The 14,918-nt window shown below is 40.1% G+C and overlaps 1 protein-coding gene across 1 annotated transcript; it reads right to left on the bottom strand.

Annotated features, from left to right (window-relative positions):
• Positions 1-11,517: 11,517 nt before the first annotated feature.
• On the bottom strand, positions 11,518-14,209 carry LOC141801129 (female protein-like). The gene is made up of 4 exons (XM_074684063.1): positions 13,436-14,209; positions 13,116-13,218; positions 12,733-13,033; positions 11,518-12,026 (listed from the first exon to the last, which is right to left on the bottom strand). Exons 1-4 carry the CDS (start codon positions 13,488-13,490, stop codon positions 11,808-11,810), a joined length of 678 nt encoding a protein of 225 aa, XP_074540164.1. The 5' UTR covers positions 13,491-14,209; the 3' UTR covers positions 11,518-11,807.
• Positions 14,210-14,918: the final 709 nt, after the last annotated feature.

Raw genomic sequence — 14,918 nt, 5'->3', positions numbered from 1 at the left:
TCTGAGCAAGTGTTTATGTCTTACTTTAAGTAAAAAATAGTCTTTAAGATTTGATCTGAGCCGTATTCACCTGACAAGTCCAGTAAACATCTTATTCAAAGATATTAAAAACAAAAACGAGGTATGAATTGCTCTTGCTTTCATTTTACTTCGATAGACAAAAATTTATTAGCAATTCACCTGTTAGTTTTGTTTTAAAAATATAGAAATAAGAAATTTTTCTACACAGCCCTTGAAACTTAAACAAACCAGGACCTCACTGAAACCAAAGAATTAGACAAATTTCCCATGACCTGGACATTTTTTTAACAGTAATCCATTCCTTTGCTTCTGCATGTAAATATCACCATTGTCAAGAATTGTTGGTTGTATTTTGAAATCGCTCACTATAACAATCTAGCTAACACTGCTATAGCAACAGCTAACGCTAATAATAGCTGCTCTGATGTCAGAGCAGGGAAACACATTCACAGCAAATAGACTTTACTACAATGAATGAAGGGGCTGCATTAGCTACATAAGCTAACATTACAGCCTTCACAAGCTATATTATGTAGCTTCTGAATACTGTAACGTTAGCTTAACATAGCTTAGCTGTCTAATTAAAAGAAAATGGACGTCATCTTGCTCGGCTTGAAGTGAGGTTGCCACAAAAACTGCTCCCCCTGGTGGCTGGCTGCAGTATAGGTTAAAAAATCCATCTCCCCAGTCATTCCAGATGGGCTGTGGTCAAACTTTAAAAAATTAATACACCTGGTAGAAATGTTTCTCACCTCTGATTGTTGTGGTGATTTGAAGATATCATTTGGCTGTCTTGTATCCAAGTCCTCTTTTTTTCTGAAAAGTTTTGTTTCCATTAGTTATAGCAGGTTAAAAACAAGGTTTTATGTAACATTTAGCAATGATTGACAGCTGACATTCTTGTGTATTTTTTCGGGGATTGTAAAATATGTCTGGAGGTAGAGTCAGGAAGTGATTAGACTCTCAAAAGAAAATTATTAATATTATTTTTGTCACCCAGCTCCACTCAGATTCTCCCAGAATCCCTCACAGTCTCTACTGCACAGACTCTGGCTCTAAACTGCTTCAATGTCTGCGCCTGTGACGAGGAATTTTGGCTTCAAAACCGTACGATGATAAATGGTGAAGGCACACTGTCCACTCTGTATACAGTCTATGGTTTTTACCTCTTGGTCCTTAAAACAGAGTGACAAGAGGAAGGGGTAGGAGTGACAGAAGAAGACAAATCTGCCTAGTTATGAGTTAGTTTATCATATTTTTTAAACTATTTTGATCTAAAAGAATGAAAAAGTTGATGATTTAACTCAAGAGTTTGGCTTCAAAATATCAGAATTAGAGGCAAAAATGGGGATAAACGACCTTTAAACATGGTTTTATTCCTAATATAAGGCTATATAGTTAATCTTTTGACATTAGTGCTTAGTTTTAGCTCATACCATGAATCATAATTTACAATTTTTACAAATATTTGTTTCTGTCTGAAGCCAACAGTCAGATAACAAGTGCAAAATGAATATGAATGACATAAAAATCAAATTCTATCTGAGACATTTTTTCTGTGGGATGAGGAGTGTGTAGTTGTGAAAACTTTTTTTTAAATGACATGAAAACGGTTCGACAGGCCGAGGGTGAAAGTGTCTGAAACAACACTGAGCTCTGGTTGAATAAAGCGTCTTCACTGAATCAACACCACATGATCAGACGATGAAACTTAATCCAGATATCTGGGTCAGTTGTGGACTGAACAGACCCGGTCTACATAAAAAGAGGGGGCATTAAGGCCCCTCCTGCTGCCCCTCATCAGATCCATAATCTGGATCCAGAAAGATTTAATCTCCAGACAAAAGGTCTTCATGTCTTTTCAAACTGAAAGTAATTTTTCTGCAGGTTTAGACTTCAGACCTCATCGTTCCTGGACTTGGTAATCTCTTTGTGTCCCATCTGCAGCTCTGACCTTTGACCCCTGAGGCCCCTGCAGACTAAACTGACTCTGGATTAGCGCAAAAACCTCAAACTGCAGCTCGTGTTAGACAGACATCTCTCAGGATTTGGTGTCAGACAGGATGAAGCTCTGAGTGTCTGTCTGCGGATCCTCGCCTCGGCGTTTTGATTTTAACGACCTCAGACTGAACGTTGAAGCAGGAACGTGGCTCTTCCTCTAATTAAAAAGCAGGATTCAAGAAAAAAAAACAAGAAAGCATCAGAAACAAACAGTTTCAGTAAAGAGGAAGTGTTCCTAAATATTCTGTACAGCTGGTTCCTTTACGTCCTTCTTTAAAAGATCGACAGTTAAACCAGCTCCACTCCAAAACAAAACAAGCGTGCGTTAAAAGAGGAAGTCACTCCTCCCGGACGATAGGACAGGAAGATGAGGATAAACAAAGGAGTCAGCGCTTTATTTGTTGACATCATGAAGAGCCTTCTTTACGTTTAAAGCTACAAAAATGTGAATTTGTTGTTTTTTGACACATCATATGGTAAAAATAAGACTTTATTTAGATTTCAATGAACTACCAGAGGAAGTTTTTTTGGATTTAATGTGTCGAAAAGCTTCGTTTGGACATCCAGGACACATTCTGACATTTCCACCTCCAGACGTACCAGGAACTGTTTGTGCTCAGAGTTACCTCAGCGCCACTTTTTCCCCTAAACTCAAAAAAAAAGTGTGAATCATCCCAGCTAACAAAACAGAAAACTGCTCCAAACGTCCCATGTGGAAAAACACACGGAGAGAAGCAGGACACGGGGACAACATGTTACTCTACATTTTTCCGTTCCCAAATAACAAGGTCGCACACCTGTCCCGCTCTGACATCACGGCGCTGATAAGACGTCCTCAGCCGCTCCCTTCCTGTCCAGAGTTACAACACAACACCTCCACTGAGCGCAGCGTTGGGAGGGTAAAACATCTTTTTTTATACTTTTAAAACTTTTTACCATGTGTTCAGTTTGTTTTTAGATACATGATAAAAAAACAAGTAGAGAAACTTCATCACAACCTAACAACAACCTTCCCTTATCAGGCTTATCAGTCAGAGAAAACATGTTGGCAATAAAAGGGTCAGTAGGTAATTTTCCCCACAGGCGTTTGGAGTTTAACTGCTTCCTTCAAGCTTGATTTAAAGGATCAGTTCAAAGTTATTGAAGGTTTCCATTCTCCTAGAGCTTTTGTTTTGATTTCAGTTTGACTTTTTATTTACTTTTACGATTTTAGTTTTTACTATTTTATTTATTTTATTTTATTTTATTTTATTTTATTTTATTTTATTTTATTTTATTTCATTTTATTAAGTTTAATTTAATTTTATTTCATTTTTTGTGGTAATTTTATGATTAATGTTATATTTTTTACACTTTGCTAAACATCTGAACATATTTTCATAGATTTTAACTTTGTATATTTCATATTTTATGAGCTTTTTATCCCTCGGATGCATGTTCGTAACTCTCTGAGGAAAATTAAAAAAAAAAAAAAAAAATGGAAATTTTTTTTTCATGCCCTCTACAAAAAAAAAAAAAAAAAAAAAAAAAAAACACTAGAAAAAATATGGGCACAAGTCGATTTGTAGTTCCACCCTAAAGGTCATCACATTTAGGAGAAAATGACTGAAATAATAAATAACAAACGTTAAATGTTAAATAGTAAGTGCAGTTAGTTCCCCCTTTGTTTGGACTTAAGTGATTGTTGTTAACAAAGATTATCATGGAAGCTCCGCCTCCTCTTGTGTTTTGATTTATCATTGAAAAGCTTTAATCCAAAAGTACAATTTGTTCTATTTGTATGTTTAACAGCAGAAAACAGCAGAAAACAGTGATTCTTGGGACACAAGCACAGAAAACACTTAACTGCATCATGTTTTAAAAGATTGGTGCAATCAGTTTCAAAAAATGTTGTTAGTGGACACAGGCCCTAAATCTTTAAGCTCTGAGTCCGACTGCTACTTCACAGCTCTGTTTAGAAATTTATTTGGTTTTATATATATATATATTTTTCGATCTGATCACAATAAAGATCCCCAAGGATAACTAAAGAGAAAGGTTCCCAATATGTAAAGTATGGCATTTTCCCAAATGTTGAACTATTCAAGCTGAAACCTCTCTTTATTGAGGAAATAATAAAATAACAATAATTTCAGTGGACACAGGCCCTAAACTTTAAATATCTCAATTTGATTTTTCAATTTTATGATTCTGCACCTAAATTTAGAGGAATAATTTGGTTGAATCTACATAAGATTTGGTGGCATTTTTGTCTGATCCCACTGGATAATCTGTCAACCGCCAAAGAAATGTGTTCCTATCATCAAATTTATGGCAGTGACTCAAAAGTTAACCTATTTTTGGCTAAGATTGCCTGAGAAGAGTAAGGAAAACAGCAGATAAAAGGCACTGAGAACAATCAGGACTAAAAACACTTAAAAACATCATTTGATGCAGTGTAACTGTGGCTGTTAGTGGAAACAGGCCCTAAATCTAAAAGCCCTCATTTTGTTTTGGCCAGTCTGTAGCTTTGTTAAGAAAAGCTGTGGAGTAATACTTCTCTGATCTCATGGGAGATATCGGGTAACCACTTAAAGAAACATTTTCCTAACCTCAGAGGCTTTAAACCATTTCTACTGGACAACAAAACAACGATAAGCCGTTAGTGGACACAGGCCCTAAATCATGTCAAGGTCGTTCCACATGTCTGTGTTTCATGTTGCACTGGAGCTCAAAGAACAACAACCAGCTCCTGACCCAGAGTCAGACGTGACTCTGCTGCATCCCAACATCCAGACGTGTAAATAATCTGAGAATGTGACGATTTATTTACTTTTTCACTTTTTTTTAACCTGGCGAGTGAAATTGAAACACCTCCAAACGTTTGAAATCTTCCACTGTTAAATGGTGTTGACACAGAGAGACGTGTGTATTAATCTGTTTCATGTTGACTGGGTTTTATGGTCATTTTGTGGAGCTGTGTGTCCCTCGCCGACAGACGGCGGCGTCTCGTGTTCTCCTTGTTTAATATAAAGTGGAGACAAATTGTCCCCATTAATTTCCTCGCTAATGAAGCACACAAGGTGTTTGTGTGCTCTGTGGGAGTGTCGCGAACATAATGTCCCACTTTGACAATATAATAAGTGATCAGTGATACACACACCACATTAATCTGTCACAACAATACACACACCCCCTCCTTCTGCTGCGTCTTTACATAATCCGTCTAATGTTTACCGTCCGTTACACAACCCTGTCCTCTGAGCACAGCGGGGTCAACGACCTACAGTTGTGGGCACCAAAAACACATTGAGTAATAATGGACAAATTTAACGGTTGTCTGTTTTTTTTCCTCAGGTACTCTTTACTTTCTCTTTCCTGATTGTTTCCTAACTTTACATGCTAACATTTTTTTTTTTTAAGGTTAAACCTCAACTCTTTAATTTCTGATTTTTTGGTTAGCAGGCGACATGAAGCTTAGCAGAGCACGTGAAGATCATGAGATAATTCTGAACACTAACATTTAAAGGGGACCTATTTAAACCTTCTGCCTGAAATGCTTTGTTTAGGCTACTGTCTCTTTAAGCCCCGCCTCCTCATGTAGCCGCTTTCTTCTCATTGGCCAGCAGTGTGAAAGATGTGTTCTACGCTCGCCTCCTGAGCTGTGTCTGTTTCCTGAGTTAGCGGTGTCATCGCCATATTGGTAGTTACGCTGATTAGCTAACAGCTGCTGGATTACGCTAACCAGTTAGCATAGAAACCAGTATAACAATAGCAAAACTTGCTACTATTGACTGAAAATGACAAATAATAAAATACTTCTTCACGTCAACAACATGTTGATGCTAAGCAGGCACAGCCAAGTCATTACTGTTTCAGATTGGCAGGTTAGCATGCTAGCCAAACGAGCAGCTATTTTAAGCTACTCAAAATTTAATCTTGTATTTAGGAAACAAACATTTACAAAATTTTCAAACACAAGTTGGTGTCAGGCATGTCCCATCATGTCCTTATACCTGCTGCGGATAAGAGCCTTTGTATGCTATGCTAATATATGCTAACTAGCAGTAGGTCAGGAGGAGAAATGTTGCCGTAGCTTACTAGCAGTATTGTAAAGTGGCATATGTGTGCTTTTTTTAAGTATGCAACATTAGAATGCTAACAGTTACAAAAGTTGTGATGCTAACAAGCTAATGTTTAGCAATTGCAACCATATGTTAAGTAAGTTGGTGCCATACACCAGCAGCAGCCATGCTAGCAGCTTTCAGAAGCTTTCCCCTGAGTGATTTCAGATGAACTCCCACTTTAGCATGCTAGCATGTTCACAGTGACATGATGAAATTGTAGCTAAATACATGTTGAGTCTTAGCATGCTACACTAAATAGCAGTGGAAATCATGCTAGTTTATCAGTTCAGTTTTACTTTGAGACAGGAGTGTTTTCAGCTAACTGCTAGCTTCATAATGCTAACATGTTCACAATGACATGCAAAGACTCCAGCCTGTTGTGATTTTAGATGGGGTTGTTAGCATGCTATGCTAGTTTTTGTTAATAAGCAGCAAGTTCACAGTGAGATGTTTCATAACTGTTCTCTCCGGTCAGTGGTGTGTGTTTTTGTGTGTGTGTGTGTGTGTGTGTGTGTGTGGACTGACTCTGCAGGCTGTAAAGCTGTGACCTTTCACACACACACACACACACACACACACACACACACACACACACACACACACACACACACACACACACACACACACACACAGAGGTCAGTGTGTTAACTCCTGGCCCCGCCCACATTCCTCCCTGCATGTTTACGTCCTGCAGTTCAGGATAAAACTGACCTGCTGAACCCGGAGTCACATCACTCATCACCACGGCAACAGTCAACACCTGGAGGAGAAAACAGGCGCAGAGGGTGTGTTTTGTTTTTATACATTCAATAACACCAAAGGCAATTATATAAAACAGAAATGTTAGACATGTTTCTGTTCTGAGGAGTGATGGTTAAAAACCGTTAACGACAGCAGAACAAGCTGTTTGGCATCGACAGAGGAGACTTGGCGAAGGAGAACAGTCTGTAAAATGTTGGAATGCTCCTTTAAATTCATGATCCACCCTCTGTGTGGAGATACCAACAGTCGATGAAGGAGGATGTTTTGACAAAAGCTGACACAGCTCCAATCCTCAGGCTTCAAAACATCCGTGTGTGTTATGTCACGCTCTACTGTACATGCTCGCCGCCCTCAGCGCTGACTGTCAGGCCACCCTCAGCGCTGACTGTCAGGCTGCATGTAAACATACGAGAGGGCCTCAGCCTGCAGGTCAGAAACGTGAGCTCTGCAGGAATCTCAAGCGTTTATTCCAAAAGAATCAGGTCACAGCGTGTTTCTTCTTCTGCTGACACAAAATGACAAAGTCAGTCAGGTTCACGTTCACGCTGCAGGCCGTGAAACTGCTCCGCTAAGATTTCATCAGACACGGTTCGAGCTGCAGGCTGTGTGTCACAAACTCTGTAAATTCACCCAAAACCTTCAGAGTGAGCTGCATGTGTCAGTGTGAATTTAAACCTTTTATCAGTATTCTGTGGTGAATTCAGGAAGATGTCAGGGCGAGCCGGTGTGTAAACACGACAGATGATTCAGGAAATCCACCAAATGGGTGTGGTTGGTATTTTTATCATGCAACAAGTGCAACAGCAGCGCAATCATGGCTGAAACATCCACTTATAACAAAAAACAGTCTCTTCTCTGCCTGCAAGCTGAACTTTATTTTCCCATGTTGGGTGTAAATTAGCCGCCGTCCTCAGCGTGGATCACCGTGGTCAGGACACTGACCTTAATACGAGGTGACTCACTCTTCTTCGGCACTTTCCTGCACTTATTTGGCAGTAAGAAGCAAACACCCTGAGTTTTATGAGCTCACCGCTATTATTAACCCAGTTTATGAGCTGGAGCTGGAGGGCAGCCAGCAGCAGAGAGGTGATTGACAGCAGCGACAGCCAATCACCTGCAGGATGTGTCTCACCTCAGCTGATGCAACTCAGAGAAAAGATGTCACTTTACAAAAAGAAGTTTCTGACTTTCCAGAGTAAATAAAACACAGAGGAGATTATAATCAACACTCAGAGACCAACCTGAGAAAACACAAACTGTTCTATCACAGAGTCGACAGACAGAGGGGGAAGAGATGGACTACTTCCTGTGGAGGGATGTGATACAAAGTGTGTGATGAGGTTGTCTTTAGTGTTGTCTTTAATGTTACAGTTTAACCTACAAAGACAAACATTATGCATATATGTTCATATTCTAATATCAATACATGTGCAGAATTCTGTGATCAGTTTTTTTTTTTTTCAATTAAAAATAACACTTTTTCACAAAGGACTGTACGGAAAAGGATTAGGGACACTTTATTTCTATTTTTTTTCAGGGGACAAAAATGGTAACAAAATGTTGGACTGACATCATTGGTTAAAGTCACATTTGTTCAGTAAATCTATTCATTTCATACCATCACCTTTTTAAATCCAAGTCAAAATTTAGACAAGATAACTTCAAATTTCCTTACTCATTACTTAAATATTCTTGTAACCAAACTTAAAAAAATGTTCCTTTACATTCTTAAAAAATGGTTGCAGAAAAGTTATTTATGTTGTGATGGTGTTTTGTAACCATGGATGGAGGTGAACAAAGTGGATTCAAGACCCCTGCTGAACTTAAGAATGATGTGGAGGCTGTCTGCGCTCCACATGATATGAATCGGCTGTCTGTGTTACACATGACACAGACTGGCTCTCCAGACTCCACATGACACAGACCAGCTGTCTGTAATACACATGACACTGACCGGCTGTCTCTACTAAAGATGACACAGACTGGCTGTCAGCGCTCTACGTAACACGGACTTGCTGTCTATGCTTCACATGACACAGATCAGCTGTCTGTATTACACATGACACAGACAGGCTGTCTGCGTTACACATGACACCGACCGGCTATCCGCACTCCATGAGACACGGACCAGCAGTCCACACTCCACATGACATGGACCGGCTGTCCGCACTCCAGATGACACAGACTGGCTGTCTTTATTACAAATCACACTGACTGGCTGTCCAGACTCCACATGACACAGACCGGCTGTTCGCGCTCCACATGATACAGACTGGCTGTCTGTATTTCAAAAGACACTGACAGACTGATCACACTCTAAGTAACACAGACTGGCTGCCCACACTCCACATGACACTGACGGGCTGTTCGCGCTCCACATGACATAGACATGCTCCTCACTCATGGTTACAAAACGCCATCACAAAAAAAAATTAAATCAATCTGTGTGGACAAAACAAACAAAAAAAAATCAAATTATCACAAAGGATGACTTAAATGCTTTGAAAATTATGTAAGGAAAGTTTTGCATTCTTAAAATGATTAACTTATCATATTTCCGTCAGTGTAACTTATTATTGTAGGTATTGTCAGTTTGTTGTGTTTTACAGTGTGGCTGACCCAGCTACCTGTAGCATCTATATGGAGACAAAAAATGCTCATCCTGTGTCGTTCATGTCTCTGGATAACGTCAGTCAGCTCAGGTTTTTAACGTGAAGCCTGCGTCCACCATCAGGACTCTCTGTTGTTGTAGTTTTTGACTCTTCCTGTGTCAGAGCTGTTTATCTTCAGGGTCACTGAGTCTGCTTGGACGTTGAGCTCAGCTGAAGTTTCACCCTCAGGTCAGAGCACCTTCAGAGCCTCCTCTGCTCACTATCAGGTAACCAGAAGACTCTCTTGACCTTTGACCTCCAACCATTGAATCACCCTTTGCCCTAGTTTCACTTTGGACTTTCCTGGCTCTGGATTGATTTTTTGGGGGGTGAGCTGCTGACTCTGCTGAAATCTAAAGAGTGACTGTTTGACTTATTCCACTTTCACTGGGTAAAGTTGTTTGATTTTTTTATCCAGCTGTGAGTAAACTAAACTGAGGTTAATAGATTTAATATGAGAATATTCAGCTGACAAGTCCAGAATAATGTCTTATTCCAGGATATTCCAGGATATTTGAAGACAAAAATGACGCCTGAGTTGTTTTTAAACCATAAACTTTTTTTATGGTCAATTTTCTTGAAATAATAATTATGTCTAAATAAAAGGAGCTGAACAAGTGCATTTTCTTTACTCCATTTGTAGAAGTTTATAGTCCCTGGAGCCTCCTCAGGCCTCATTTGTTTTTGAATATCCTCAAATGAGATATTTCTTATGGACTGTTCAGGCAGATTTGGCTCAAATTAAGTCTAATTTGACAATTATTACATAAAAACAGGACATAAACACTAGGTTAGATTTCTATTTTTGGGATGAGCTTGGAAAAAGTTGTAGATAGTGAAGAGTTTTGGGTCAAAGGTCATTTTTAAATCAACTGCTAATCACAAATGTTGCTAATTAAGGGAAATATGTCCCTTGTAGTCACCTAGTTTTGTAAAACACTTGATTCTGATTGGTCAAAACCACATAATGACAGGAAAGGACATAAGGGAACATCAAGGCAAGTTTGACCACAGCCCATCTGGAATGACTGGGGAGACAGAGTTTTTGACCCATTCTGCAGGCAGCCACAAGGGGGAGCAGTTTTTGTGGCGTACTCACTTTGAGCTTTTGGGATGATGTGTCCAGTTAGAAAAGTTCACATTAGCATGAATGAACAGCACAACTTGTGGGTAATGATTAACCGTTTATTTTACACCCCAGCCCTATGAGTGGCCGTGTCAGTCACAACAAACCACTGACACTCAGTTACAGAAGGGTTATAATAGTATGAATACATTGAGAATTAGAGTGAAAAAAAAAAAACACACAAAATCCCTCAGGACACACAGCAGAAAAAACAACCCCCAACTCAAACGCCTCGCCTGGAAATGAGCAGAGGAGAGACAGGGAACACACACCAGTAACGCCCCCACCCTTAAATCAATAAATGAATAATTTGTAATGTCTTCAGATGTAAAATCACAATATTAAGTTACATTTATTCATTGAATTCAAGTTAAAATAAAAAAAATTAAGCTTCAACTACAGATGCAACTTACAGAGACTGGACCTCAAACTTCAAACATGAACCACCTGTGGGACACAGTGTTATAATCAAAAAAGGGCCAGCTAATGGTACGGTATGGTATGGTATGGTATGGTATGGTATGGTATGGCATAGTACAGTATGGTACGGTACATTATGGTATGGTGCGGTACATTATGGTATGGTACGGTATGCTATGGTATGGTAAGGTACAATATGGTACAGTATGTTATGGCATGGTATGGAACAGTACGGTACGGTACGGTACAGTAAGTGATGGTATGGAACAGTACGGTACAGTACAGTAAGTTATGGTATAGTATGGTACGGTACGGAACAGTAAGTTATGGTATGGTACGGTAAGGTGTGGCATTATTCGTCATTGCACATACCATACCACGCTGCAACTGTTCAAGGTCAATCCCTGCTGTCACTCTTTCCTCTCCCCCTCCGTCTTACCCCGTCTACCGTTCCCCTCGCCATCTGTTTTGAGGGCCAAAGGGACGGGGTGACAACACGCCCTTAAGAAACAAGACACCACTCGATCCCCACTACGTCAGGAAATATATACACCTGAATATCTAATATTTCTTTCAGAAGCACAGTAACATGTTTGTGATCAGATCGTCTAACTTTTAGCAACAGAAAAGAAAATGGAACGCACCCCTGAAACCATGTCTGAGTGTCTTATCTACTTTTTGTTTAAACCAGGGATTCCCTGAAAGGTTTGATCTCAAAGTTTAGGGACAGACTGTTTGTTTTTCTTCAATCAAAACTCTTCCACTGGTCTGGAAATCCAGCGCCCCCCAGTTCAGCACGTTCCCTCGAGTGAAAGGTTGCCCTTCTGTGTAGCGTTTGATCTCACAGTGAGAGACGGTGTAGTTCCACATGTGGACATCGGTCATCATGCCGACAAACGACTGCCTGGTGTCAAATCTGCCGCCATGAGAATCCTGCTCCTGCAGAGATAGCAAAAAGTTCAGACACAGTCAATTCAAGGTTAGAGTGGTGGTGTATTTCTTAAGACATGTATTCACCTCCAACACGAATTCAGACAAAGTCAGTGGCATCAGATGTACATTGCACTTTCAAAAAAGTTCATAAGTGGGGTACACTGTTGTGCTGCTATGCTGTCACAATGTTAAGTAGCTGACGCTATCGAGATCTGATTTACGCCCCACCTACCAAGAAGTGCACGGTTGGCTGTGGAAACACAAACAGGATCAGGCTTTACTGATCCAACCCGTACCAGACTGTACTGATCCGTACTGGATGGAAAGAGAGTTTAAGTCGCCTGGAGATTTAAAAATGGCAGGGTTATGTGTTGTTCTTTGCTACCGCACAGGAAGTGACCATTCTTTCAACCAATCAACAGACTGCAGTGTTTCCAGCTCAACTTTCTGGGATCAGATCGGTATGTCTGGCACCCCAACAGAAGGGTGCCAAAAAGTGGGACGGTAAGGGTTGGTAATTTGGGGACTTGTCCCGGTTTTAGTCAAAGGAAACTCCACAAAATCACAAATGAGTGTCGTTGTGCTGCTACGCCCCTTAGGTATATAGGACATACTTAATCTTGGCCTATTTCATTCATTGCACCAAGCTAACAGGTCAGTCCCTTTGGCAACAAATGTACGCTGCATGGTCCCAGAGTTGGTGAAAGTTTACCTGTCCCAAAATGATGCTAAGGGTCCCGCTGATGCTGGATCCAGAGGTGATGTACTTCCTGATCGAGGGCTTTCCATCCAACCAAAGTTGGGCCACGCCAGATACATAGTCCCATGTGGCACAGGCCGAGTGCCACATGTTTCGCCGATAGTCCATACCAGGAAAAACAGCCAGTCTGTTCCTGACGTGCAAAGTTATTGCCCTGTACCTTCTGTCTTTAAAAATCAGGAAGTCGTTGTTGAAAGCGTTTGAGGTGGCCAAAGAGAACGGGGCATAGTTTCTGGTCAGGTCTGAGATGGTTCTGTGGACATTAAAGACATGGTCAGGTGACGGTCAGGTGACGGTGATTTTGTCAAAATTTCAAGAGGAAATGTCAGATTTACCTCAGACAGAGCGTCACTGCTTCCAATCTGTTCACGGGGGTCGGCAGCTTGACGTGAGCTGTGTTGGTCTGTTGCGGGAAAGTAAACATTTTCCCGGTCAGATCTAAGGAGACGAAAACAACATACAGTCAGATGACAAAAATGACAGTATGTAAGAAAGTTGGATCACAACTTCACGTTTCACTTTGAAATAAATGTCATCATGTTCGTCCTTTATCTTCAATCGAGGCAAATTGTAAAACTTCTGCTGTTATTATCTGCTCTCTATGACCTTATATTCTGGTGTCTCCTTTATTGAAAACAAGACATTTCTTTCTTACTTTGAGGTACGGCAGCACAAACTGTTAGCATCCCCAGGAGAAGCAACAGCGCCATCTATGAGAAAAAACAAAAATAAACCTTATACTATCGAACAAATCAAGTACTTTAACAACCAGAGTGGCACACTGCAAATTTTTTATGTTAGAAGTTTTCATTTCATCTATTGCTCCTTGAGATGTACCGTGTTGTTTTTTCAAGAGGGTCCCAACACAAACAAGCTGAACCTTGAATATTTAGGGACGTGTTATGTAAATTACGATTGTTTTCAGCCGCCACATTTATCAACAACTGATCAGGTGTACGCGTGATTGGCCCTGGTATGCACGTTTCATAAATCACACATGAACGTTGCCGTAAACTAAATTTTTCACCCAGATCTGCGCGAATTCCCATGCAGGATTGATAAATGAGGGCCCTTGAGTTACAAAAAATACTTTGGTACCTTTTAATCTTCATTGAATCCAATATATACACAAACAGAGCCTGTAGTTGATCTGATGAAAGCGTAGGACTAGCTCATTCAAATACCTACTGTACTTTGACAAAATCCAACATTGAAATACAATTTCTGAACTTCCTGTTTGGATTTCATCATGTTGATAGGAGCTGTTTTTGTAGGTCTTGATGTGATAGTTATGCATAAAAAATGTTTTGGCTGTAGCTCAAAGCATCTGAAGGGGCTGCCCACCCCTAGGGGGGGCACATATAATGAAAAACCCTATATTCATAATGCAGTCATCCCTTATGACTGAATTTTTAGCAAAGATAGAAAAGGTTAGAATTATCCTAAGGGTTTCAAGATGGTCTTCACCCACGACCCTGCCTCATAAATCAAAATGATACAGAACAGAGAAGCTATACCTACAGCTTTTCTTCAAGTTAGACCCCTACATATCCCCCAATCAAATCACAAGCACTCAGGAACAATCAAAGTCAAGAAATTAGAAAAATAAATAAAAAAAAAATGGTAATACCAGCATCAACATAATATTGAAACAGTAAATAAATACAAAATAAGGCTCCATTAGATATTAACAGTTTTTCCTTTCCTTTCCTTTCCTTGGACTTACCTTGAATGCAGCGTCAGAGTGGTGAGTTGTGTTTGTTTCAGTTGTTGGAGCAGCGACTTTTATACCCGAGCTCCTTCCTTGTTGCAGTGGATGATCTTTATCAATCATTTGGCTTTTGTAACATGTCCTTGTTTTTTTCACATAACAAGAACATTTTTTCACCAGCCATCACTGAGTGAAATGCCACTTTAGTGAAGATGTTTATCAGGAATTAAAACAAGCTAATGGCACTTGGCGCCAAAGAAAACAAGGTCATAGGTGTGTTGGAAGACAGAGTGGAAAAATACTGTGAACTTTGAGTTCTCAGCTGGTGAACTTAGAACTAGAGATGAACCAATCTTGATCCAGTATAGGGTATGGGGTGTTGGCCCGACCCAGCCCCTTAAAGCTGGATTGGGTATCTGTGGGAAGG

This window comes from Halichoeres trimaculatus, unplaced genomic scaffold (genome assembly GCF_033239565.1).
Source record: "Halichoeres trimaculatus isolate MK-OKI-2021-1 unplaced genomic scaffold, fHalTri1.1 fHalTri1_scaffold_12, whole genome shotgun sequence".
In the NCBI taxonomy this organism is placed as follows: Eukaryota; Metazoa; Chordata; class Actinopteri; order Labriformes; family Labridae; genus Halichoeres; species Halichoeres trimaculatus.
Note: the sequence above shows the minus strand (reverse complement) of the source record. Positions and strands in the feature narration are given on the sequence as shown.